The 26,557-nt window shown below is 33.3% G+C and overlaps 5 protein-coding genes and 1 long non-coding RNA gene across 8 annotated transcripts; 3 read left to right on the top strand and 3 right to left on the bottom strand.

The window, feature by feature from the left end:
* Positions 1–7,066: 7,066 nt before the first annotated feature.
* On the top strand, positions 7,067–8,875 carry SWEET10 (Nodulin MtN3 family protein). Its single transcript, NM_124457.4, has 6 exons — positions 7,067–7,286; positions 7,420–7,456; positions 7,541–7,751; positions 7,844–8,005; positions 8,090–8,209; positions 8,314–8,875. Exons 1-6 carry the CDS (start codon positions 7,241–7,243, stop codon positions 8,605–8,607), a joined length of 870 nt encoding a protein of 289 aa, NP_199892.1. The 5' UTR covers positions 7,067–7,240; the 3' UTR covers positions 8,608–8,875.
* Positions 8,876–9,666: 791 nt separating this feature from the next.
* On the bottom strand, positions 9,667–14,982 carry AT5G50780 (Histidine kinase-, DNA gyrase B-, and HSP90-like ATPase family protein; the record flags this gene model as incomplete). Of its 3 annotated transcripts, none has more annotated exons than NM_001344908.1 (20): positions 9,667–10,173; positions 10,254–10,376; positions 10,460–10,544; positions 10,640–10,719; positions 10,809–11,158; positions 11,241–11,326; positions 11,424–11,535; positions 11,618–11,669; positions 11,775–11,870; positions 11,981–12,142; positions 12,314–12,415; positions 12,509–12,607; positions 12,821–12,949; positions 13,373–13,448; positions 13,581–13,665; positions 13,747–13,839; positions 13,933–14,011; positions 14,090–14,124; positions 14,207–14,281; positions 14,358–14,982. In NM_001344908.1, the coding sequence occupies 20 exons, from the start codon at positions 14,797–14,799 to the stop codon at positions 10,120–10,122; spliced, it is 2,415 nt and encodes an 804-aa protein (NP_001331717.1). In that variant the 3' UTR covers positions 9,667–10,119. The 3 variants fall into 3 exon arrangements, with proteins under 3 accessions (NP_001331717.1, NP_001331718.1, NP_199891.4); NM_124456.4 differs by having other exon boundaries at positions 9,856–10,173; positions 11,775–11,915; positions 14,358–14,799; NM_001344909.1 differs by having other exon boundaries at positions 9,830–10,173; positions 14,207–14,911.
* A 1,360-nt stretch (positions 14,983–16,342) lies between these two features.
* Positions 16,343–18,388, top strand: HSD6 (hydroxysteroid dehydrogenase 6). The gene is made up of 6 exons (NM_124455.2): positions 16,343–16,554; positions 16,628–16,820; positions 17,119–17,204; positions 17,289–17,420; positions 17,520–17,684; positions 18,009–18,388. Exons 1-6 carry the CDS (start codon positions 16,372–16,374, stop codon positions 18,276–18,278), a joined length of 1,029 nt encoding a protein of 342 aa, NP_199890.1. The 5' UTR covers positions 16,343–16,371; the 3' UTR covers positions 18,279–18,388.
* Positions 18,389–19,369: 981 nt separating this feature from the next.
* AT5G50760 (SAUR-like auxin-responsive protein family) lies at positions 19,370–20,543 on the bottom strand. The gene has a single exon (NM_124454.3). It carries the CDS (start codon positions 20,286–20,288, stop codon positions 19,737–19,739), a length of 552 nt encoding a protein of 183 aa, NP_199889.1. The 5' UTR covers positions 20,289–20,543; the 3' UTR covers positions 19,370–19,736.
* Positions 20,544–21,728: 1,185 nt separating this feature from the next.
* AT5G07705 lies at positions 21,729–21,964 on the top strand. The gene has a single exon (NR_143022.1). It is a non-coding gene; the product is annotated as an other RNA (long non-coding RNA).
* Positions 21,965–22,280: 316 nt separating this feature from the next.
* RGP4 (reversibly glycosylated polypeptide 4) lies at positions 22,281–24,076 on the bottom strand. The gene is made up of 3 exons (NM_124453.3): positions 23,673–24,076; positions 23,329–23,579; positions 22,281–23,111 (listed from the first exon to the last, which is right to left on the bottom strand). Exons 1-3 carry the CDS (start codon positions 24,000–24,002, stop codon positions 22,598–22,600), a joined length of 1,095 nt encoding a protein of 364 aa, NP_199888.1. The 5' UTR covers positions 24,003–24,076; the 3' UTR covers positions 22,281–22,597.
* Between the last annotated feature and the right edge of the window lie 2,481 nt (positions 24,077–26,557).

The raw sequence follows: 26,557 nt of genomic DNA, 5'->3' as shown, positions 1-26,557 counted from the left end.
ATATAACCTTTAAAAAATCAAATAAGAACTTACCTCAGCTCTACAATTAATCATTATTATTTGAATCCTCTCTTGATTTGATTTGCCATCCCACGCAAAAGTGGGAATGAATTGTACTAGAGAGTAGAAACTGTTCTGCTGAAAATTCCCTTTGCTATAATGGGATACTACTCTGGTTTACTTGAAACGCAAACATTAAAGAGGTATAATTATTTTTGAGGTTAAAAGTTCGCAACTGTAAAGAACAAACAAAATATATAAAAAGGATCTGAAATCAAAATCAAATTTTCTGAATCGTACTCGTTCCACCTAAGATTTTGTCCTCAATTTTGCTACACAAATTTACAAAAGTCATTTGAAACTAACAGATTTTTTTGGTAATATAAACCAGAGTTATATAGCGTACAAAATGTTTCACGATAAAGATACAATAGAAAACATACTTCCGTCAAATTATTAAAGATTTTCTTCAATCAAAGAAATTTTTGCAAACATCAAGTAAGTTCACCACTTTTTCAACAGTCAATGGAAGTTTACAATGATTATTTTTATTGTTCTTTTTTCTTGCAAAACTTGGATATTGTATTGTGTAAATAGGAATATATTTGAGTTAGCATGTAGAAGAATTGAAGAAAAGACACATACGAGAGGCTCCAAAATTTGAGGCTCACATGGGAACCTCATATGCATGGGAATAGCAAATGGTCTACCACACACAAAAGTCTTTTGTACCCATTTATACTTTCACAACGGTCTTCTTGTCCAGATTCCACGTCCATTATTTACTTTTAATTCTTCTAACTTACAGATGTTTTTCACTTATACGAAATGAATCAACATCATAATTTTCTGTATCTATGCACTGCCGGTTAGAACAAAATTTATATATTTTCATACCAAATACGAATTCAAGTACGGTTTTTTATTTGCAAAAGAATAAATATGGAATGTGAATTCCCTATATGTATCATATTAATGGCTGATACTCAACAATGAAATAATTATAAACCAACCGTCTAAAAACTTAGACAAAGGTAAACTCAATCGATGAATCAACCAGCTAAACTTTTGGGTGTAAATTTATGGTCCTGAATTCGAGTGCTGGAAATACAGTGGGAACTAAAGTTTTCACTTTATTTGTTTTGGTCCCCGACCTGAAGAGATTACGACATTCGGTGAAATATCTTGAACCTTTAAAATTTATTGGTTTATCATAAAAATACACTGAAATATAAACCAATGCCATGTACGTTTCATGCAAAAAAATATGATAATAGAAAAGCATGTTACGTCAGTGTGTATACATCTACATCCTATACTGCATCTTAGGAAATGGATACCACATATGAGTTTTTGCTTCTTGCTAATGAGAACCTTATATTAATATATCATTTACAACAATATCAATTAATCTACCATTTACAACAATGTTAGTTCTTATCCTATTGATATAATCAGCTGATGAAAAGTACATAACCTCCTTTTTCCTTTCTTCATAAATGGTCATGTTTGAGCCTAACTATTAATCTTAAAGAATTTGCAGACCAAGTAGTGTAAAAGCATTAACCATCTAAATCCCAAATGGTGATAACTGATATCCAAATGAAGAGTGCAGAACGTGTGGTTAAAGAAAACCAACGAAAAAGTTATTAGTATTCAACAAACACTTGGTAAGGAACAATCACCGCAAAATAAGTACAAGAAAATGATTAGAGAACTTCAAATAAAAAAATTAGAACAATTAGAATGACCAAAATGGTTATTAATCAAATACACCATGTAGATAATAATTCTAGTTGAATGGTGTAATACAACGCGGTCACTAAAAAGAGGACAAGCCATATGTCTCAATCCATGGCCATAGACTCGAGAGACCAGATGATGAAGTTCGAAAGGAGACGATTGATGTTGACTGGTTGAAGATGAGTGAAGACATTGGACAAAACCGACAAATAGCGTCAGATTGGTTGTCTTAATCGCCACATGATTACATTGCAGATACACGGAGAAATACATGCAAACCCCAAAATGAAGCCCTTGAGTTTTCAAAGCCCATTTGAATAGAAAACCGACATCAAACAATTAAATAATATCCGGCAGTTGAACCAAATCATGCGACCTATTATTACCTATGTCACTATGTGGTGTCAGAAATATAAGTGGCATCGAAATGAGAGAGACTGCTTCGGAACCACACAAAAGATATTTTAGGTTCCACTATGTGCTGCGTTTATTTTCTTACACAAGCAAAATTACATCGGACACCAAGAGACTTAGATATTAAGATGAGTATTTGCAGCCAATGACAAATGTTGGGCGAACAATTAGGAAAATAGCTAAAAAAATATTTGTTTGTCAAATTCTTTAACATAAAGATGATTTTACTTTTTATTTAAATATTACGGGATTGGTGATTTTTTCTGATATACTATTAGTTTTGTATACGGGGATCTAATATAAAATGGAAGTTAATGTTTAGGTTAGATGGTTAGCTTTTGTTAGGAAGACATGTGATAAACTAGAAATAGAAATCCACATATAAAAACTAACATGTTACATCAATAAATCAGATGTTATTGAAAAAAATCAAATTTTATATTTTGTTTCTATAATATTTAATTGAAGGATAAAATCTAAATTTAGAACTATTAATTTTTTCTTATTTCTATTTACTTAAAATTCTGTTTACCTACTACCATTTACTTTCTCTCATATATCTTGTCATTGGACTCTATTAAGAAAACACTCATTAGGTTAGCTTTTTTACGTAAATTTAAGAGCTCAAGTATCAATTGATTGAAGCTCCTACATACGATTTAATTAATGCTCAAAAATAATCACGTAGCGCAACCAAATGTTCCGAAAACTTTACAATAATCAAATTATAGGTCTTTGTAAAACGACATTTTTATCTAATCAATATTCAAAAGTAAAATTTCTGCAAATCCGATCGATCCCTTAATGAAACAAGAAACTTCATTAAAAGTTTTAAACTGAAATGAGTATTCATGGAAAAAAGAGAGTCAATTAAATTTCCTAATATGTACATCGTGCGTAGATGTCAATGATGATCGAATATTCAAGAAGTTTTATTTTTATTTTAAATACCTCTTTTTAAGAATACAAAGATCTTATGTGAGGGCGGTACCATTACTCTCACGAGCAAAAAAAACGAATAAGGGAATCTATGTGTAGACGTAAAACAGAACATTCTCTTACAATGGGGAAAAAAAACACAGATCGGGTCTTAGACACTGGATCTGTTCTCATTTGCAATTTGATTGTAAAGATTCTCAGTATCTTTCACTGCCATCAATGTCATACACATCATAAAGGTCACTCTAATTAAGTGGTAATCGCCAAAACCATTTTACGTCCAACAATTAATATTAAGGTGTTCATAGTATTAGTATGAACAGTTAGATTCCTTTTGTAAATATTATTCGCGAATTCTCTTTATATGATATCGAAAAACCAAAACAAAAAAATCTGTATATGAAATCAATTGTCGTTCCAAATTAAAATCTAGTAACCCTTTATTAGTGGTCTAACACTTTGTTGTCCAAAAAGAAAAAGAAAAAAACAGTTTCTTCTTAAATTGAAATTCAAATTGGATATTTCTTTAAGAGTTACATTGTAATCTTGATTAATGTACATGTTGTTTGCATTAGTGTATACTTTCAAATTGCTATCTATACGGAAAGAAAATGCAACTATCTACGATTAAGTATATATTTTCAAAAATAATATTTTGTATAATTGATATTATATGTAAAGAATATTCCAAATATTCATTGAAAATACATATAAAAAACAAGTAATTTGGTGAAAAATGAATATACCCTAAAAGGACACTTGTCATTAAGCAAAAGAAAATATAAGATTAAAAGCCAAAAGGTAGACGACTACCACGCTAAAATGTTGGTTTCTTTTTTGATAACGACGGTCCCTCCAACAGAAGTACATGAGACTCTGTAATTGGGGTTATTGTCAAAAGAGGATGTTTTTTGATAAAAACTTTGATTTTGAGGTTTTTGTGTATGATCTTTGAAAAGGAGTAGTTTTGATAGGGCGATTTGATCATTTTACCCCTGAATAATCTCATCATCTTTTCTCATCATCTTCTTGCACGCTCCTCTTCTTTTAAATCCAATTTTTTTTCCAAATCTCATATTCTTAAAATCTATTCTAACTAAAAACATTCATTGATTCACAATAATTAAACCCTAAAGATGATAGTATTGATGAAACCAAAGCAAAAAATTAAACGAACGAAATGAAATCATCTTGCAAATGAAGAAGAAGGGGAATAGTAAAAACAGAGTTTCAGATTTGTGGCAGATCTGCAATCGAGTATTCGAAATCAAAGCTTTTCAATAATCATTTGCGTCCTCACTATTCACCATTAATGATATTTTGTTTATTGGAAGAGAATTCCATTCAAAAACTAAACCCTAATGATTATTGTAAAGGGAACCCAAGCAAAAAAAATCAAACGCACATTGATAAGTTTCTGAGATAGAATCTGATGATAAAGAGGAAGATCAGAGAAAAGAAAAAGAAACTGAGCCATCTCTCTCATGATTCACGGCCGCCGACGCCGTTCGTTACCATTGAAGGAGCTCATCTTAAGGGACACAACCAATCAACTATCGTCACCGGAGCTAGCCCCGCTTCAATCACGTTGTAAAAAATCAATTGATCTGCAGAGAGAGAAAGAGATTTGATGGAAACGGAGACAGATCCAGTTGTTAATGGCGATGATGATGGCGTCGGTGGTTACGTTGGTGATGATGATGATGAGGGTTGATAACGACGACGACGACAACACAAAAAAATCATACAATTTTTATTTGTTTTCTCTAAATGATGAATCAAGGGTAATAGCGTCATTTCAAATAAGTAAAAGTACCTGATTTCGTAAGCCATCTTAAAAGTACCGGATTCTATAAATTTTTATGTTTTTGTGGTTTTTTAGACAAATAAGTCTCTGTAATTTCTTTGATTATGCACTGGTTGAACATATATATTTGGCAACTTAAATATAAAAGAATCATATAAGGGTTTTGAAAATTTTAGAGCATTTATGGAGTGGTATTTCAAAATTATCAGCTCTGCGAGAAAACAAGACAATAGCGTTACGAGTGGATTTTTGTTCTGAAAGTATCTAATAGAACAGTGGATGACAAACTCTATATGAAATATAGAATTTTACTATAAGTATACTATTTAACGAGAAGATATATAAATAAAATTTCGCCTTATAAGTTTGTTAAAGTTGTACATGGTTCAATAGATATGCAGACTAATCCAAAAGTCACCCAATACCTATAGCAAACATAAAAATAATAATATTTATAAAAGAATGAACCAAAAACTTATAAAAAGTTAAGAACTATAGAAATTCGTGATGAGATACATGTGAATTACCAACGAGAGACTCGATTACATGAGTTTCTCTTAACTAGTTTAACAAAACATGGTTCATCTTATACTACAAAAAATAAGCCAATCTAGACATGATTAAAAACAAATTAGTGTTATATTACAAAAGTTTCCCTCAAAAAAAACACATTTTGAGGAAGCTAATCATGTCTAAACAAAGTAAATTCATTACATCACAAAATTGTGGAAAAGAGCAAGATGTAGTATATCTGTAATCAAATATGTTCAAACGAGCATCAAAATTCACCTAAACAACCTTCTGAACACTATGATAATATCTTCAATCTGTTTAGTATATCTTTTACAATCGTGATTATTCTTTCTTTGGTTCCCCGCTCGCTCCATTGAATAGGACTAATTTATATTGTTCACATTGCGGATTCACCTACTGGAAGTGTAAGAGTTAATGCAGCCAACCTCATTTTTTCCAGAGAGATTACATAAAGACCTAAATAAAAATTGGGGAAACATATATTCTTTTCTTTCTTTTTGTTAATATGTTGGCGGAAAGATTTCAAAAGGGGATTTCCCTAAATGATAGCTTTACATTTAGAAAACGAACTATGAGCATGACAATTCGGTTTAGGTAAAAGACCAACTTGCTCTCATTGCACTTGTAAAACCCTAAGCAAGAGAGTTGAAAACAGTAAACGTCTAAGCACCTACTTGGTTGGTGACACGTCGGAAAGGCCAAAATTTTGGTCCACTAGAATGTACCAGAATGGTACTTGCAAGATTTTTAAGGTTTTAGTGCTCATAAGTTGCTGAGCTGGATAGATACCCACCCACATTTTAGGTTTTAGGGTTTTGATTATTCCCCACAAATTTTATGAGATAAGATTTAGGTTAATTTCGCATGCCGACATCAATGTGCGCACAACATCATTCATTCGTTTCATTTGATGAACAAAAAAAAAAATGGTGAAATTACCCTTCTCATCAAAGATATTATTATAGAGTGAACATTATGTGAATTTTCTTGAAATGGAGAGAATTCTATTCCTCACGATATATCTAGATTATATATATATTTTTTTAATATATATATCTAGAATATATATTTCCTATCAAGAGTCACTGATTTATATTGGTCACCCAAAATTGATCTTACCCAATTCATACACAATTACATTATTTTGCTAAAACTTTATACACGATTCATGCTAATAAAACAGTAATATATGACTCGTATTATGCTATATAGAGTGACCACTGACCATACATTCTTCTTGAGGAAACTAGTATTCGAGAAAACTTAGTCATGTTCAGATATGCAGATCTAAAAGCTCATAAAAATTAACGGTTTAACCATTTACATAAACACACAAAAAACTATGTATAAATTGAGTACATGAGTCATAAAATCGATAGATGGGTAAGATCATTATGCTTAGGTGAAAGAAAAAAAAGGGAACCTTCCGAGGCAATGGGGCATGAAGTATACAACTGTAAAGTAAGAGATAATGCTCTTTGATTCTTTTTTCCCCACTATACATCCCATTGAGTTCAAACTCTTCTTTCTCTCTCTCTCTCTCTCTAGGTCTCTCACTCACAGACGCATTTTGCAAGTTGATACACTTTTCTTCCTCCTATATAAATCACTACACTTCTCAATCAAAAATTGTATCATACATTGAACATAATTCTCAGTATGATCCTGTAGAGTTTACTCGTTCATTCACTTGTATTCTCTTTCATAGAGGAAGAGAGAGGGAGAGAGTTTCTAATTAATTAGAAGATTTTTCTTTCTTTATTTTCTAAACAAGTATTAGACTACTTTGAGAGAGATATAAAAATGGCAATTTCACAAGCCGTCTTGGCTACTGTCTTTGGCATCCTAGGTATATATTTTTTACTTATTCTTTTTGTGTTAGTGACTTAGAATATATCTTCTCACGTTAACGTATAAAATTCAAAATGCATGCATTTACATGAGACATCGTGAATTCTAACATAACGATAATTATTTTGTAGGGAATATCATCTCCTTTTTCGTCTGCCTTGCCCCAATGTAAGTACTCTATAACTCTTTGCAATTTCGTCTTATGTAAGTAACCTTTTAACTCAAGAATTTTTACGTGTTTTTATATATTAGACCGACGTTCGTTCGTATATACAAGAGGAAGTCATCTGAAGGGTATCAGTCGATCCCTTACGTGATTTCTCTGTTCAGCGCGATGCTATGGATGTACTACGCAATGATCAAGAAAGATGCTATGATGTTGATCACTATCAACTCCTTTGCCTTTGTCGTACAAATCGTCTACATCTCCTTATTCTTCTTCTACGCTCCTAAGAAGGAAAAGGTCCTTATTCTATATGAATATAGCTTATTGTCTTGTGTTTACACACAAGAGTTACTACATCTTTAACGGAAATTTTTGTTTCAATATGGCAGACTCTAACGGTGAAGTTCGTCCTCTTTGTGGATGTTTTGGGTTTCGGCGCAATCTTCGTGTTGACATACTTTATAATTCATGCCAATAAACGTGTTCAAGTTCTTGGATACATTTGTATGGTCTTTGCTCTATCTGTTTTTGTTGCTCCCCTTGGCATAATTGTAAGTCTCTTTTCTTATTTACTATATAAAATCTTCTTGTTATCGACTAAATCTTAAACATGATAAACATCAATTGACACACAGAGGAAAGTGATCAAAACGAAGAGCGCCGAGTTCATGCCATTCGGTCTCTCCTTCTTCCTCACCTTATCGGCTGTCATGTGGTTTTTCTACGGACTTCTCCTTAAAGACATGAACATTGCCGTAATTCTCTCTACTGGTCTTCATATTTGTATCTCTTAGTTATGATGTTCAAGCTACCGCTAAAACCTAATGTTTTTTTTTTGTAAATATTGAAATTTTTGCAGCTGCCAAATGTTTTGGGTTTCATCTTTGGAGTACTTCAGATGATTCTTTTCTTGATCTACAAGAAACCAGGGACTAAAGTCTTGGAGCCACCAGGGATTAAGCTTCAGGACATATCTGAGCATGTAGTCGATGTTGTGAGGCTAAGTACGATGGTTTGCAACTCACAGATGAGAACTTTGGTGCCACAAGACAGTGCCGATATGGAAGCAACCATTGATATAGATGAGAAGATCAAAGGAGATATTGAGAAGAATAAGGATGAAAAAGAAGTATTTCTCATTTCTAAGAATTAATTAGCTTTTAACTATCAAATGTCGATGTGTGTGGGTGTGTGTCTCAGTTTGCTTGCATGTTAAGATAGGGTTTAATGTTTTTATTTGGGTCTGATCAGCGTCATCGTGGATCTCTCCCTCTTATCTGTGATCTTTGTCTCTCCCTCTCTCATCTCGAATGTAAGATATGTGTTGTTAAATTAATAAATGATTATGTCGTTTGTCTATTATATGTATTTGGTTTCCTTAATTTGTAACAAAGAAAAATGTTCATTAATTGAAGATTGGATTAATTCTTATTTACATATAAACTACAAAATGTAAAACAAAAAGCATATTGGTCATGGGCCATAACTTATGGCCGTATATTAAGAAAATGGAATTGAAATCAAATAAGGAAAATAAAATGGACAATTTAGGTCCGCCCTTGTGTGTTATTGAGTTGGTGGTAAGCGGAAAGGAGAATCAAAGATCATCCATTTTTGCGTAAAGAAGTTAGGACTTGTGAAATACTTCAAGCTATCTAAAGTGAGTTCATGGATGACTCATTTCCCTCGTTAACATTGACTCTACATCTATCCAGTATCCACATTATCTTATATTTGGGTTGCATTTTCGTCCTAAGTATTTGGGTTCAAATATTTCATAGTAGATGATTTTACTATCATTATTATTATCTTTTACCAAAGTTCTTCATTTTTATGTATTGGTTCTTTCATTTTTAAGCATTGGTTTCCTTCACTTTTCATACAATAGAGACTAAAGACAGAGAAATAAAAACACCCTTTTTATTGATTATTTTTTATTAGCCTAAAATTTAATAAACTCTTGTTTATAACTTTAAACATTTTTTTAGTGAAATAGACCCTAACAATAATTTAACACCCAAATTTCGACAAATTATCTGTTTAACTACCCAAACATAAAGGTTCTAGTCTTCTAGACCGTGTAAATTATACCAAATATCTTATGGATAAGTTAGAAACCCTTATTATATTGGACAAGAAAATGAAGTTTTTTTTTTTTTTTCTAAAATACCTTTTCCTTTTCGATAATATATTAAAATAATAAATCTAAAAATTACATACAGAATTTCGATGTGCAAAAAGAGCTATGAATATGAACTTGACACATTCAAGAAATATGGCTTTTATCTTAAGTCTTTCTTGGATGAATCAAGAGATGTCATGTCCCTAAAGAAATAGACGGATCTATATGCTCATGTACGATAATTTGTAAAATTTGGTGATTCTAATCATACTGACAACAAAAGCCGACTTAGTAGGATTTATAGGAGAGATTCCGTCCGGGGACGTTGGAAATTGCGACCCGTTTTCAAATGTTTCAAACATTAAACCAATAACCTCACTCTACAATTATACCCTACTTCTCTACGAACTCTGGTGTAGTAAGGTCAGAGACCACACACCGCAGCAAAAAGTGGATGTTAAAGCAAACAACCTAATCAGTCAATTCTGTAAGACGCCCCTCAATACTATCGTCAATACAACTCTAACGTCTGCGTTCAACGATTTATCTGCCTCGAGCTTTTCCATCTATCAACTTTTGGATTGTGTTCGACGCCTCCTGCAACCACAAAATTAAGTCATGTTATTTCTTGAATCTAAGACACTATTTAGAGAAATGTGATTTGAACGGATAAGAACCTCTAGCTTAATTCTGAGATTTTCTTCCTCCTTGTCGCGTCTGTCTCTATCCTCTGCGAAAACATCGATTAAACTCGCTTGCTCTTTGTCCATTTCTTTTAACTTGTTCTTTAATGTTTCAACCTGCAATGACAGGTGGAATCCATCTGGTGAGTACTGTTATAGGTTGCAGGCAGACACAGTAAATGTCAGAAAGTAGAAGTTACCTCAGCTTCAAGTGTCTTGCGAAGCTCTCTCTCACGTCGCAGGTCCTTTTGCAGTAACAGGAAAACTTCTTCTTTTTTATCGAGCCTGTGAAACAAAAAACACAGCTTCCAAAATTCACACAAGCACAAACATGAATCTTATATAGGCAAATTGACATAGCATGTAAGGTGGTAACAAACCTCTCTCTTAACTCATTATTCTCTTGTTCCAATTGACTCAGGGTACGCGGACCAGACTGAGGCTTGGGTAGTTCAGAACTCTGAGAGAAGAAGTAGAAAAAGGTTATGTTCATAATCCGATATACCGGAGAAAGTGCAGATAGGAGGAAAAATAAAGAGAGGATGGGACCTTCCCAGGCAGCTCAGTAACATTTCTTTCGGGTGAAGAATCACAATCATAGTCATCATCACTATTTGTAACCTCCACAGCACGGGCTCCTTGAGGCTTTGCTCGTTTGTTAGATTTGGAAAAGGAGTTTCCAAGTTTACCACCTTTCTCTGATGATTTATACCCGATGTCTTTAGAAACTTTCACAGATCCTTTTCCTCCGCCATTCACATTTGATCTTGGGTTGAATTTTTCTGAAGCTGCGGTTGGAGTATTAAACCTCGGAGCAGCAGTTGGAGTTTTAAAGCTCGAAGGAACGGTCCTTTTCCTCGATGAGGCAGATCCTTTAGGATCAAATTCTGGTGACGATTCTACAATGTGTGAAACATTTCCATGAGAATGTTCAGTAGAAGTTAAAATTCTGATGTTAAAACCAGTAAAGAGATATTGTACCTCTGTCTTCAGTGTCCTTTTCAGTATCCTTAGCAGACTTTCTGCCTTGCCTTTTCGCATATCCAATTTTGTGACATTTAGATCTCCTGAGTAAAATCAGAACGAACACATCAACCCAAATAGTCCAATGAATCAGTCAAGATAATGAAGCATGAATGAAAAAGCACGAGAAGAGAATCAGACCAATAATCCTTCTGCATATGAAGTAGACGTGCCTCGAGTCTAGACAAAACTGTTGTGCGCTCGAACCCTTGCTTATCATGAGCAGGCTCAACAAAATTAGCTTCCAAGACACCTTTATTAGCAGAATGAACTAGCATTAGACTTCTCGTTAATAAAGCTAATCAAATATTAGAACTTCAAGTTAAAACAATTACCTATGACCCCACGACCATCACTTCCTGCCGCATTCCATATCCTCCAAAATGGCTGAAAAAAAGTGAGAAGATCTTAAACAAAAGTGTAAAGTTGATCTTATTTTCTCCACATTTAAAGGAATAGTGTGGGAAAAAGTAAGTAAAAAGAAACAGAAACCTTAATAAGGCGATTTTTGTGGTAAACATTGAAGCCTTGCACATCCACATGATGTTTTGCATCCTTCACAAATCCAATGGTCACAACAGCAGACAACTGTGAAACATGTAGCACAAGCAGCCAAATTTTTAAGTTATAAAGCTGCTTAATATCATTGACAAAATTACAGGAAGAAATCTAACTATGTTAAATTATGAAAAGCATACATTTGAGTACTTAGCGCATCCATCAGCCGCTTCTTTTGGCCGGTAAGTAATTTTTTCGGTCTGCATCATGTCATTTACTATGTTGTGATGCTCAACATCTTTTCCTCGGAGAATGATACGGAACTCATGTGAAATCTTTAGGTAGAGAATAGAGGCGTAACTCTGTGAACATAACAAAAGGTAACAAATAAAACCTTTAGAAGAAATGAAAATGCAGCCAAAAAATAATGGGATTCATATTTAAGAACTATCGCTGTGATTTTAGCAGGAGACTGAAACAAACTAACGTCGAAAATAACCACAACTAAGGAAAGATGGAAAGAACGTTTATACCCTGAGTGAGTGCTTGTACGTCAGGTAATGTCTAGAGTTAGGGAATTGAGAAGCCATAACAATATTTTTATCATCCCGATTGACCCCTCGAAGCTGGATATCCTGCAACAAACAATATGTCAATTACATGGAGACAGAAGCTTCTGCATCATTGAAGAACATAATCTATGTATATCCAGAAATAAAAACATATACATGTGGATCAGTGTCAAAATCAAGTTCTAGCATTCCTTCGTCATCTTCCCAGAGGTTATATATGATTATCCTTGTGCCATGTTTCTTCATTAGATTAAACTACGACAGCCAGAGCAATAGATTAGTTGAAATAGTCTCACAATATCAGTAAAGAAGTAGAAGCTTTTGAGAACCCACATCAAATGAATGATAGAGAACACAATCCAATATAGCTACAGAGTATTCTGAAAAATCTATAGAACCGAGTCCATTGTTTTTCTATAGGTTCTCCTTGTAATAAAAGCTCTCTTAGAACTAAGGAAAAAGCTTTACCTGACAAAGAAGTTCTTCTTCAGTAGCGTAAGGCGACCATTGAACTACTGTTTCCACATTTTTCTCCCAATCACTAACCGAAGACCTCGTTATTGGACACCATTCAGAATCTCTTCTTTCATAGTCAAGCTTTCATAAAATCATCATCAGAAGAAGATTAGAAGAGATAAACTGGCTACAAAAGCCTACCAATCACTTAAAACATTCATTAGGGATATGAAGCGATTTCAATTGTGTGAGCGAAGCAATATGCTGAGAACAGTTAGATGTTTGATGCCTAATTGTATGAAACTTCTAAAGAACAAATAAATTTAGGCGAACATCATAATTCTAATAGGATAATGTTAGCTTTCTCTGCAGAATGTATTTTGCTCATCTAAAAAAGAAAGTTGAGTAGACATATTTATGCTTAACATTTCCTTCAACGTTCAAGGAGAACATTATTTGAAACAAAAGATGGTCTGCAACGAACGTTGTGCATAACTTAATCAACAACCATTCGAAATTATCAAGTGGGTTTTTTACCCTAACAGTTAAATAAAGGTAGATTACCATGGGTACAACTATGTCCTCTTTCCCCGTGCTCTTTAGAAATGTATATGATAGAAGGCCAATGCTCTGCGTCGAGCTAAAGCAACATGATGAACTATGATCAGATAGTGTATAACTTTAGCTGCTGTTGATTTTTTCATTCGATACTGTATGACCAATAAAAACATGATAGCTGAAAGGGGTAACAGCGTGGTAACAGATAACGAACCTCTTTCCATCTTTTCCAAGGCAACGTGAGAAAACAATGACATCAGCTCCAAGCCTCATTGTACTAGTCTTGAATCCATTACCATCTATAAGAAGTATATGAATTTAAGAATCTTAATCTAAAACATTTGATATATATTTATCTTGCAAAAAGAAGAAATGGTTACATTGTCCAATGGTATCTGCAAGTTTACTCTTGGCAGAATATCCTAGAGACATACAATGCCGCATCTTTTCAGGATTCATCCCACCTCCGTTGTCTGCATATCAAACATAAGAATATGAGGATCAAGAAAAACGCTGCATCGTCAACACTCAACACAACAAAAGATATACTAAAATTAATTGTATACCCTCAATTAAGATCATCTTGCTTCCATCTTTCCTGTTCTGGATCATGTCTACATTAACAAATGTAGCTCCACTACGAACCTGATAATCAAAAGATGAGAAACCAATACTACCAACCTTTGAGATACTTCTAAATGTAGAAAAAAAATATAATCCCACCTCATCTAAAGCATTGTCCAAAAGCTCAGCAAAAGCTGCAAGAGATAACATCGTTATAGTCATTGCAGAAAACATTGTTCATTCAATAGATTGAATCAAACTTCATTCAATACGTACCTCCAAGAGACCATTTGTGACTAGTTGCATTGGAATGCAGGAACTTAGGATGTACTCTCACATGATCAAAGCCACCTAAAACCACAATTTTACTCAAATTCCAACACTAACAATCTCAAGTAATATCAGAATCATCACATAGCAAAGTAACCTGCAGAAACTTCCCAATCACCACCAGATGTTCCTTCATAATCACCAGCTTTCCAAAACTGCTTACAACTTCCCCAAGACGAAGGCGCCGCCACAACGTTACAAGGCGTAGCCGGAAGAGCCAAAATCGCTTGTCCAGAAGTAGTCGATAGTAAAAACTCTTCGTCATCATCCGGAATCATAACCGCTAGTCTCTTCGCCGGTGAAGCTATAGAATCACTTCGCGCTCTCTTCGTTCCAGAAACATCATCACCACCGGTTCGGTCTACGCTTTGAATCTCAGCGATTTCGTCGAGATTTTCGCCTAACTCGGATCCTTCGTTGCTACTACTAAGTTCGATGACGGATTCTGGCGGCGGAATGGTTTTGTTCCTAGCGGCGGGTTTCCATGTGGAGAGAGTAGAAGTAGTTACCGGATTCTCTTGCTTCACGATAGGCTCCATTAAAACTAAAAGAAGCAGAGACCAAAAGGAAACAGAGCGAAAGTTTTGAATTGAGAAGAAGAGAGAGAGAATGATGATTGATGAAGAAGGAAGAAGAAGACGAAGAATCGATTTTTTGTTTTGTTTCTAATTTTTTCGAAAAGTTGGGAAAAAACTAAAAAGCAATTACAGTGATAGAAAGATCTCGAGAACTGCAAAAAAAGGTTAAAAAGGGTAATTCGAAGTTATTTACCGATATGGAAACGCTGCCGTTTTTGTCCCTTTTTCCAACCTTTCCTTTGTCTCTGTTTTTTGGTTCCGGCGGAAATTGATAGTCAGACTCAAACCGCCTTGTGAACCTATTACCAAGAAATTTGAAGTACTGAATGATTATTGGCTGTAAATGACTCAAGAAATTTGAAGTAGTGATTATAAAAGATTTTGGCTTTAAAATAACGATTGTGACTCTTAAAAAAAATAGGAAGTCATAGTAGGGAGGGACTAGGAACTTAAGAAAAACAAAGTCATCAAAAAAACAAAAAAAAAGTTGTGAGAAAATTCATGAGCACTCTTAGAAATGTAAATAGTTTGATTTGAAGAAATGTGGTTTTTAAGAAGATAATTGCAAAACTCAGAAAGGATTTCACAAAAAACAATTCGTGAAATCTTTCCTGAATTTCGTAAAATCCTTTCTAAATTTTAGAAAATTATTATTTGAATGATTTTACGAAATTTCGGAAAGAATCTATAAAATTCAGGAAAGATATCATAAAATTTATGAAGAGTTATACACAACAAAAAGAAATTTTTGAATTTCATGAAATCCTTCGTAATTGCTTACATTCCTTCCTAAATTTTGTAAAATTCTTCCTGGATTTTCTTTTGCGAGAAAATAGGGGCATATATTTTTTACGGGAAATTTTTTGACGAAAACTTATTTTGGCGGAAAAAATTGTCAGGAATTTTTGGTAATGAATATGTGTATTTTTTTAATTGTTAATTTTAATAATAAAATAAAATAGTTATCTGAATGTTATTTATGTCAAAAAAAAATATGAATGCTATTTTTGTCTTAAAAACTTAAAATTGTACTATTTGAAGGAATTTCATTTTATTTTATTAATGTGATTAGATTTATAATTAAATATAATTAAATGATTGTAAATACTAACTTAAATTCTTATTTATAAACATAAAGTAATATTTAATTTTCTTTAATTAAAAATACATATTTTATTTTCATAATTTATTTTGCTTTTTTTTTTTTTTAGTTTTGATTTATTTTTAAACATATAATATGAGTATATGACTATATGACATAGCATATTGGTTTATTTTGATTAGATAGAAAAAGAGACGGGTGAATAAAAGGGTTTAATACTATGGTGAACCCAAGTATATATCGTCCATAACAAAAACACTATATAATTGAGGTTTGTAGATTGTGCAAACACGTGTGGGCATATCAGCTTGTAGGATTGCCACATACATTATCATGAGAAGCTTCCACCAGAATAAAGCAAAACAAAAAACTCCGAAAGCGGAGAGAACAAGGAAAACTGAAAAACCATTGTGAAGTATAGTCCTTGATGCATGGATTCAATCAACAAGATCATCAACTTCTTGTTTCCTCTCTTAACCTTGTATGCACTTCTTGTCTTCTACCCAACTTACCAGAGGCTCAAATCCGCCGTCTCCATCTGCCGGAATCTGTTCTCGGAAAATGTCGCCGGAAAAGTTGTTGTCATCACCGGAGCAGCTTCTGGCATCGGCGAGGTAAGTCAACAAACAAACAAACAAAAATGATGATTAGGGTTATGTAAAAGTGGGTGTGATAGTGTGTGTATAGGCTTTAGCGTATGAGTACGGGAAGAGGGGAGCGTATTTAGCACTTGTTGACATAAGAGGAGAACCTCTCTTCCATGTAGCGGCTCTCGCTGAGCTCTATGGCTCCCCTGAAGTCTTGCCCTTAGTAGCCGATGTTTCCAAACTCCAAGACTGCGAGCGTTTTATCCGAGCCACGGTTCTTCATTTTGGACGATGTAAGTCAATAAGTATAATTACTAAATTACGTTCTAAATGTAGTTTGTTTGCATGACAATTTATCAGATAATGTATTTTTTTTTTGCTTTTTTGCAATTGAAACTATGACCTAGGCTCTAGTAGGTATTTTTTTTTTTTTTTTCATTTGTAAACACAAATATAGAAATTGGCGTCTAAATCAATCGCAACATAATTAGGTAGGACAATTCAAAAATTATGGAGGATAATATGAGTAAACTAAAATAGTATTGCTGATTTTAATTTTTCTTATTTTGTTTATGTTTCTAATTTGGGCAGTGGATCATCTAGTGACAAATGCAGGAGTTGCTCCACTCTATTTTTTTGCAGACATCGAAGATGTCTCTAAGGCTTCGCCGGCTATGGTCAAGTTACTCCGACCAAAGATCTCTCTAAAAAAATAGTTTTGTACTAACCGTTTGTGATAAGTTTTGTTTTTCTTTGCATAGGACATCAACTTTTGGGGATCTGTGTATTGCACATTTTTTGCTTCTCCATACCTAAAGAAGTTTAGAGGAAGGATTGTGGTGATTGCTTCTGGATGTGGATACATTGCTTCACCTAGACTAAGCTTTTACTGTGTAACATTATATTTTGTATCCATTTCCCTCTCCTAATTTACTAACCATCTGATCTCAAGCATTCATTTTTGTACCTTCATTTCATGCCGATGAATTCAGGCGAGTAAAGCTGCTGTGATCGCCTTTTATGAAACACTAAGAACTGAGTTTGGATCAGATATTGGGGTTACCATTGTAGCACCGGGGATCGTCGATTCGGAAATGAGCCGAGGCAAGTTCATGACAAAGGACGGTAAACTTGTCGTCGATAAAGAGCTCAGAGATGTAAGAATCCCGGGAATCTTTATTGTTCTTGAATGGTTAAGAAAATATGGCTATAACTAATGGTTATTTGGAGTAATATAAGATAAATATAATGAATGATAAGTTCATGTTAGATTAATTAACTTAAATATAAATTTACTAGTAAGATATTGCCAGCGTCAATGGTAACTTTTTGATGAAATCCAGCTATAGTCACTCATTTTTGTTCGATTGAGGACCCAATTTTTTTTTACATTTACGCTGGGATTCAAATTTCATCGGTTGTAGTTACCATGAACAACTAGTTGCTATGTAAAATTAAGAGAATGAATATATATGAATCAGGTGCAAATGAGCGTATTGCCAGTAGAATCAGCCGAGAGGTGTGCGAAAGCAATAATGCGGAGCGTATGTAGAGGAGATAGGTACTTGTTGGAACCCGACTGGATAGGTTGTGTCATATTGTTGAAGGTTTTTTGTTCTGAGGCAACAGAGTGGGTAGCCCGGTGGCTGCTGATAGCCAGACCAAAATTTCCAATGATGGAGGCTCTTAGCAACAAGATCCTTGATGTAGCCCATGCCTTTAATTCTTTCTTCTCTTTTCCTCATTATTAGGAATATCGATACTTGAGTCTCCCCGTTTATGTGTTTTTTTTAACTAAAACTACTGTATACAACTTCGGGTTACCATAGTGTATTGGCCAGCTTGATATAATTAATACTATATATCCTGTTTGGGTTACACTTATTCGAACAGTAGCAACAAAACACCAAAATATTTTGTTGCTAAAACAAAACAAAACACCAAATTCTTCTTCCAAATTTTCTCAATGCATCCCTTATGTCAAGCCTCCGAGTACAAGTAGTCTCCTCGATCCTTTCATACATAGCTTAAAACTAACTAAAACACCAAATTCTAGATATTGCATTTAAATGCTAAATCTGGATGATGCATCTAAATGTTTACTCTACATGTAACATCCAAATATATAACAAACGATAAATTTATATAACATTTTTATATTTGGTATATGGTTGCACGAAAAGTACATGTGAGTTTTTTTTCTTCTTCAATGACTCGATTATGAGTCACATACGTTGCATGATTCACCATAATTTGGAAAGAATTAAGATAACAAACAATACAATTACATACTTTAATACACATTTGGTATGAACCACACCAATTGGCAATTGCTTACATCATTTTCAACTTTTCATATGAGCCACAATTGTTTCTCTACCGCCTCTTTGACGAAAAAAAAAATACTATTTCAATCGGATACAAACCAAAATTAAAGTCGTCACTGAAATAATAAATTAATATGACTCTTAATTTCCTAAAAAATATAGCTAGAGGATGCTTACCATTTACTCATTTGAATATTTCAAGTACTACTAAACGAGAGATGGTGCGTGCCTCTTAGAATCATGTAAGGAAATTAACAACTCTTTTCGTTTCATTATATGCGTCTTTTCAAAATTGAATCGCATATATTTAAAGATTATTATTATTTTTTATTTTTTTATTTTTTTTAAAGATTATTATAATATGTAACATACAGCTTTTTTCAAAATTGATACAACATACATTTTCTTAATAAAATATAACTCATATATAAGTCTCCATTACCTTTTCCTTTAATAATAATATTTTACTTACATAGGTAAAGTGAATAATTTATTTATGTTATATTGAAAAATACTTTGGAATGTTTGTATTGGATGTTGTAGCCTTAAATCCAGTTCTTTTTTAATGTAATTCTTTTAGCTATCTCTATAACTCATCGTCTCACTCATCCAAAACCTCTATCATGTATATCTATATCAAGATACAAACCACAAATCAAAGTAAATTAAGATACAAACCATATATCCATAATAACAATGTGTCAAATATGATATAAGCCAACATCAAAATATTTGAAAGTAATTCAAGCTAATTGTTTCAAATTTAGGAAGTGAGAGGGTTTTTCTTTCACATTTCCACTCATGCCAAAACAAAAAGAAAAATATATGGTAATGTTATGAACAAGAACTTAGATATATAATATAGAAGAAAGAAGAAGAAAATCAAAATCTAGTCAACTTGAACAAAGATGGAGATCGAAGAAGCTTGTATGAGCCGTTCCGTTTCATGGCCAGAGGATCCGTAACACCACCACCGTATGATCTATAGGGACTACAGACAAATCCGCAAATCGGGGAATTCGTGAAACCATCATCATCATCATAATCATCATCATGATCATGATGACCAGGATTAGACTTCATATCCGCCAAAGCCTTGAAGAAGAAGTCAACCTCACAAGGAAGAACAATGGGTCCATCGCGTCTATATCCATACTCAGTCTCAGCATCTTCTAACAAGTTCTTGAACAAAGGATGGTTCAGAAGTTTTGTCTTCACAACAATTCTTTGTTTCGTGGGACCAACGTAAACCGTGAAAAATCCATGTGACGGCGACTCTTTCTTCGGCTTTCCTTTTGATTCGTTGCTCTTAGCATCCTCGAGACGAAAAGAGCCATGGCAAGACTTGCTCTTCGTGAACGAGGGTGTGGTCGAAGAGCTCGTATGCCCAAAAGACTTCACTTTTCTCCATGTCTTCAATATCGGATTCTTCATTGTTTCTCTCTTCCAATGAGAGGATGATGTATCCAAAAATTAAAAAGTTTTCTTTTCAATGACAGAATCAAGAAGTGTTTGTGGGTCAGACAAGTTTTGGTTGACCGTTTGGTTTTTTTTTTTTTGGTTTTAAAAATATATCGGCTTCTTCAATCTTTCTTATATATAGACGATCTTGATTGGGAAAGAAGAGATAGGGTTTATTACTTTAAGGACATTGACAAATTGATGAGGGCAGGCTTAACTTTTGCATATACCCCCATACTTCACCATATAAGCACTCACGCTCTAATAATTGAGTTTGTTTATAATAGATTCTGATAATCTTAGTTATCTCCAATATATTCCATAGTAAACAATAATTTCTTTTGACATCACTTCGTAAAAAAATATATCTTTCAAACAATTATTGGTAATTTGGTATGTTTGTTTTATTCAAGTTCGTCAACGGAATTAAATTGTTTAAGTCGCCTTTCAAGACGAATACTACCTGAATTTCCCTTAGAACATACGTATTTCAATTTGTTTTTAACTGCAGAACACACGTCCTCTCTTCAGCTGGATTTCTTGTTTTAATATTCTAGCTTTTAAATAGAATTTTAAATGGTTTTGAATGATTCTAAAAGAATCCGAAGACAATTTTGTTAATTTGAAAGAATACTTGGAAAGATTAAATATTATAGCATTTATTTTCTTAATAAACTAAAAAAATGGCCAAAGAATTACCCTACTCTTCTTCTTTTTTTTTTTTTAATATTGGCAGATCATAGTTTCTTTGTAACCGTTAATAATATTCGACCTTGCTTGAATAGTCCAAATTTAAAATCAGTAGTTAAATAAGTCGATGAGACAATAAGGAGACATGTTTTCCACATTTTCCACGAAATGCATCTCCCTTGGCTTAGGTCAACCCATTTTTATTAGAATAAAATCGGTACAAGGAAACTAACCTATTAGTACAATCCATTTAGGATATTAAATATAAAACTATAATTAAATGAAACTAAAAAAAAAAAAAAAGAGAAGTAAGGTTACCGTAAAAAGATTTTTTTTTTTTTTTTTTTGTATACATTACCGTAACGAGGTTAAAATTCGAAAGTCTGATAGTAAAGAAGACCGACACTGATATTTTACGGAATTGTGCCCCTGCAAGAACCAACAATTAAAAAATACAAATAACTCACAACATATTTTATAACATAAGAATATAGATAACAAAAAACTATTATTAAAAACCATTTACCAAATTTTAAAAAGAAAAACATTATTAAAAGGCTAAAGAAGAAACAAAACCTCACACGTGTACGTTAGGAACATGAAGTGCATCTCCTTTTGTCGTCATGAAGTGCATCTCTAAACACAGAAAATGTCAATATATGACAAATAATCGATTTTTGCATTTTTAGATAGATAATATCAAGAGGAAAAAAAAAACACATTGATGTAGAAAGCCTTCCTCAAGTTACAGCTACCCGAGAAAGACACTCCCATAGGCGGCAATAACAAGAAGTATAGTTGAGATAAAGTTTTATTTCTCGTTAAACGACAAAGGTTTTTAATATATAGATAACGGCAACATATTATGCTTATTTTTAGAGTAGATAGAGATATAGCTAATTAGAGCTCCAACGAATTTAAATGCGGAGACTTGGAGTAGTTGGTGTGGTGGTGCAAGTTATAAACAACATTATTTGGGAAATTCGATTCCTCTCCCATGCGTATGATTAAGTGGCCTAGTTGGTCCAAACTCCAAACCATATGACCAATTTCTTTTACAAAAGTTCGTCAAGCAACCCAATCCGATATATTTTGACTTTTTCTGAGGTGAGAAATTGGAGCTTTTGAATTATTAGAGATCATTTCTCGATCTAGTAGTATTTGGAGTGAACCATGATTTGTAGGGAATTTCCTCGAATCTTTAGTGGGTGTTTTGATTTTTTTAGTGGTTTTAAATGGCTAATGATAGGTATCGAATTTGACCTGGTATAAGTGCTCTTGCGGTCACCCAACGAAGTAGGACTCACAATTTGATGTATATATCATCGACGGCAGTTTTTATTTATTTATTGGCATTTCTAAAATGCTGTGATCAACGAAGAATCATTACGAGAGTAAAACTAAATCAACGAAGTCATCCATGTACTAGAAATGTAAGATTCTCTTGTTCTTCCAATCACGCTTAATACATGCCAAATTATTACATAATAACGCACACTTCCAAAATGGAGAAAATAAATACAATATCATATAATCTATAAACTCACAACATACTTATTCATTAGCAACAATAGGATCACTCATTATCTTCATCACTTGGCCTTGACATCTTTGCCATCGCTCTGCTTCTTCTTAACCGGCGGGTTAAGCTCCTCCCACGCCTCAATCCAAACCACCATTGCATCAGCCAACTTCTCAAAGTAAGGATCCACTTTAGTGAGCTTTTCTTTTGTCATATTTGAAATTTCCATATAACATTTAGCTGCAGTGTCAGATTCTTTCGAGAGACGAAGGTTTTGGAAGAAAGGAACCATATCTTCTTGCCAGTGGAGTCCCTTATGCTCTTTCTTCAGGTTCACGAATGGGTTACTGGCTTTGCTGTGCCACAGATACGGCAGACCAGTCTTGACCCCAAAGCCCAAGTGGTCACACACCACCTTTGCTGCCCAACCAGCCCACATGTCATCGTACCGAGAAATGGGCTGGCCTTCACCCATAAGTCCAAAGTACATAGCAGGTCCAACAAGCTCTCTATTGAAAGCAAGATTCATACCACACATTGGGTACAATACTCTTTTTGGAATTGTCATTACTGCATCCACATACCTGCAAAGGCTATTATAGCGTTTATATGCATATTGTAGACCAAAACAATATAGTTTCTTGGAAAAAATATTCTTGTATATAAAAAAAAATCATTTGCTTTAATATCAACCACAAAAAGGAATTTGAAAGGATTCACAAACAAACTAATGCAACTGAATTGAAACAAGTTGAATAAACCTAAATCATCTGATAATTAATACGCAAACTATATTATAACCTCGTGTTACGTTCGCGGGGCTTCACAAGTTGGGTTGGGGCATCATAGTCAGGGATGTTGAGCCAAAGACCATGAGATATGGCGGTTTGGACACCTTCCCTTAGACTGAAAGGATACCCTCTGACGAAATCAGTTCCATCTCTAAAAGGGTCATAGAGAGTGTTGAAGTAGTGTGGTGTTGAAGGTGTTTCAAGGTTCTTTATGTGCTGAGCTATCACATTGATGTCTTTCCCACTTGGATCCTTTGCCACCTTTTGTTACGTTTTCAAGAAGAAAAAAATGCATGGAGTTGCATGAATCATAAATGAAAACGTGTTAAAGAGAATAATTCAAAAGAGACTTACAAAGCAATCATCATCAATGGTGTAGATATACTTCTTTTTAGAAACCATGAAGCCAAAGCAGCGACAACCACCATCTTTGTAGGAGATACAATTAGCTCTTGGACCAAGGATCCTGTTGATATCATTACGGTTGTAGAGCTCGTAGTCATAACCCTCGGGAACTCGGATCTTGATGGAAGGGTCTCCATCTTGGACAATGATCAGGTGGTAATGGTGCAAAAATGGTCTCCATTGCTCTAGAAAGTCGAGGCTTCTGATGGTTGGGATCACAATATCCAGATCGTCTTTCAAAGGTGCCGCTTCGATAGCTTCGAGGTTGTAGCCCGCCATTTTTGGTACTTAAAGTTAATTAGATGTGTGAATAAGATGATATTTTTTAGGGGAATGGCTTGGTTTTTATAATGGTTCTCATACTCCTTCATTAATTTGATTAATAAAAAAGAAAGGATCAACTGGATTTTCTTCATATCGTACGTAGTGGTTTGAATATTGCGATCACTAGGAGGTTAACTCTCGTTATCCAGAAGAGAAAGACTCATTTCAAATGCTCTAAAGTATAGTCTATCGTATAAAAAGAATCCCAATTTTTTGTCCTATTTCTAAAAAAGCATAGATGTTTCTATACAGAACATATAATCTTTTTGAGTATACAAATTAACCATTAACCAAAAATAACAGAGGTACACTACCTAACTCGCTAATCAGTAGCTTATACGAAATAAAATTCTTTCAATAAACCAACAAAAGAATATTTGCCTCTATTACCAGTTAATAAAAGAATTAAAAATAAAGATATTTAGATACTAATATGGAATTTCTTGAGTTAGTGGGACAACTATAGCTTGATGGACCATTCAATTGATTCGTTGAACGATTGTTGAACCACTGTTTCATCGTGTCATATGTTTGCAACTACTCTTGAGACGCTAAAGAGAAGAAATCTTCTTGTAAACTGATCTATCGACATCTCACATATTTTTTTTGCATCGGTTTTTTGTCGATAGATTTTTTTAGGGAGATTTGCAAAACTACCTTTTTTTAGTACCCTTTTGCAACAATACCCTTTTATGTTGTCCATTTTTTAAAATACTCATTTTCTTGAACAAAATGACCAAATTACCCTCATCTAATAGAAACATGTAATTGGAAACTGAACTTTTCCCGCCGGTGCCAAAAATTTTTTTTCCCGCCAAAAAAAAATTTCCCGCCAATTTTTTATTTCATAACAATTTTTTCCTCAACCAAAAGAATGATTTTAAAAATCCTTGTAAATATTTTTTGATGGCAAATAGATTTACAAGGGATTTTGTAAATATTTTTTGGCGACAAATAGATTTACAAGGGATTTTAAAAGATTTACAAGAGATTTTAAAAAAGTTTTAAAAGATTTACAAGAGATTTTAAAAAAGTTTTAAAAGATTTACAAGAGATTTTAAAAGGGTTTTAAAAAATTTACAAGTAATTTAAAAAGGTTTTAAAATCCCTTGTAAATTTTTCAAAACACTTTTAAACCCTTTAAAAATCTTTACAAACCCTTTATAAATCTTTTAAAACCCTTTAAAATCCCTTATAAATATTATAAAACTCTTTTAAAATCCCTTATAAATATTTTAAAATCCTTTTAAAACAATTTTAAACTCTTTAAAAATCTTTAAAAGACCTTTGTAAATATTTTAAATCCCTTTAAAATCTCTTGTAAATTTTTTAAAACCCTTTTAAAATCCCTTGTAAATCTTTTAAAAACTTTTTAAAATCTCTTGTAAATCACCCATTTAAAATCCCTTATAAATCTTATAAAATCCCTTTAAAATCCGTTGTAAATATTTTAAAACTCTTTTAAAATCTCTTGTAAATTTATTTCTCGCAAAAAAAAAAAATTGGCGGGAAAAATACTTTTGAAAACAAAATTTGGCGGGAATTGTTTTTCGAAAAATTTTGGCGGGAATTTTTTTTCGAAAATTTTTGGCGGGAAAATATTGGCGAGAAATTTATTTTTGGAATATTTTATGCGAAAAAATATTAATATTTTATTTTATTGACCTAAAACAATTTCCAAATAAGGGTAAAAAAGTAATTAAAAATTTAAAGAGGGAAAAAATAAAAATAGATAAAACAAAAGGGTAGAGTTGAAAAGGGACATCATGAAAAGGGCATTAGAAAGAATTATTCATTATTTTTTGATGAGTAGTGTAAACTGATCTAACGGCAGTTTTAATACATGGTAACCCTTAGAATTGTGAATCCAGTTTTAATACTGGGGTTGTGTGAAAGTTATGAATATGAGATTATAAACTTGACGGGTTCAATTTTAGGTTTCGTTGTGTGTGTTTGGTAATGGGCTTCGAGTAGAATAAACTGGGCCTGAAAATGCGCTTTGGTATTTTTTTTTCTATGTTCAGAAAAATTATTCTATGCATCGCCTCTTGTTGGTCGGCGTCCGTAGGCCGGATCGCTTAGCCCCGTCACTCTGTTAGCTCCGCATAAATATTCGAAATGTCGTCTATGTATGTGAAGATAAAGTTATATCTCATCTAAATTCGTGTATCTTAATACAGTTATTTTTCCCCGATTAAAGCTTAAATTAGAACTCATAAGATATACAACGTTAAGATTTTCTAATCATCTCAACGGGAAACTGAAGCTTTTTTTTCTGACATCGAAAGAATATCATTTGTCATGGAGTGCAACGTGCCTCCTTATAAAATTATTCCAACTCGTTTTTCCGCAAATGCACCTCCATGTGAATTTATACCTATTTTTTGTTCTGCCATTTGCAATACATTTATTTGTTAATTAAAAGTTAGGTTATACCAAATAGTCTAAAGTTTATCAGAGGAGTTTCTTTTTTTTGGCAGAGTAAAAGATTTAAAGTATATGCAAATCAA

The sequence above is a fragment of the Arabidopsis thaliana genome, chromosome 5, assembly GCF_000001735.4.
Source record: "Arabidopsis thaliana chromosome 5, partial sequence".
NCBI lineage: Eukaryota > Viridiplantae > Streptophyta > Magnoliopsida > Brassicales > Brassicaceae > Arabidopsis > Arabidopsis thaliana.
Note: the sequence above shows the minus strand (reverse complement) of the source record. Positions and strands in the feature narration are given on the sequence as shown.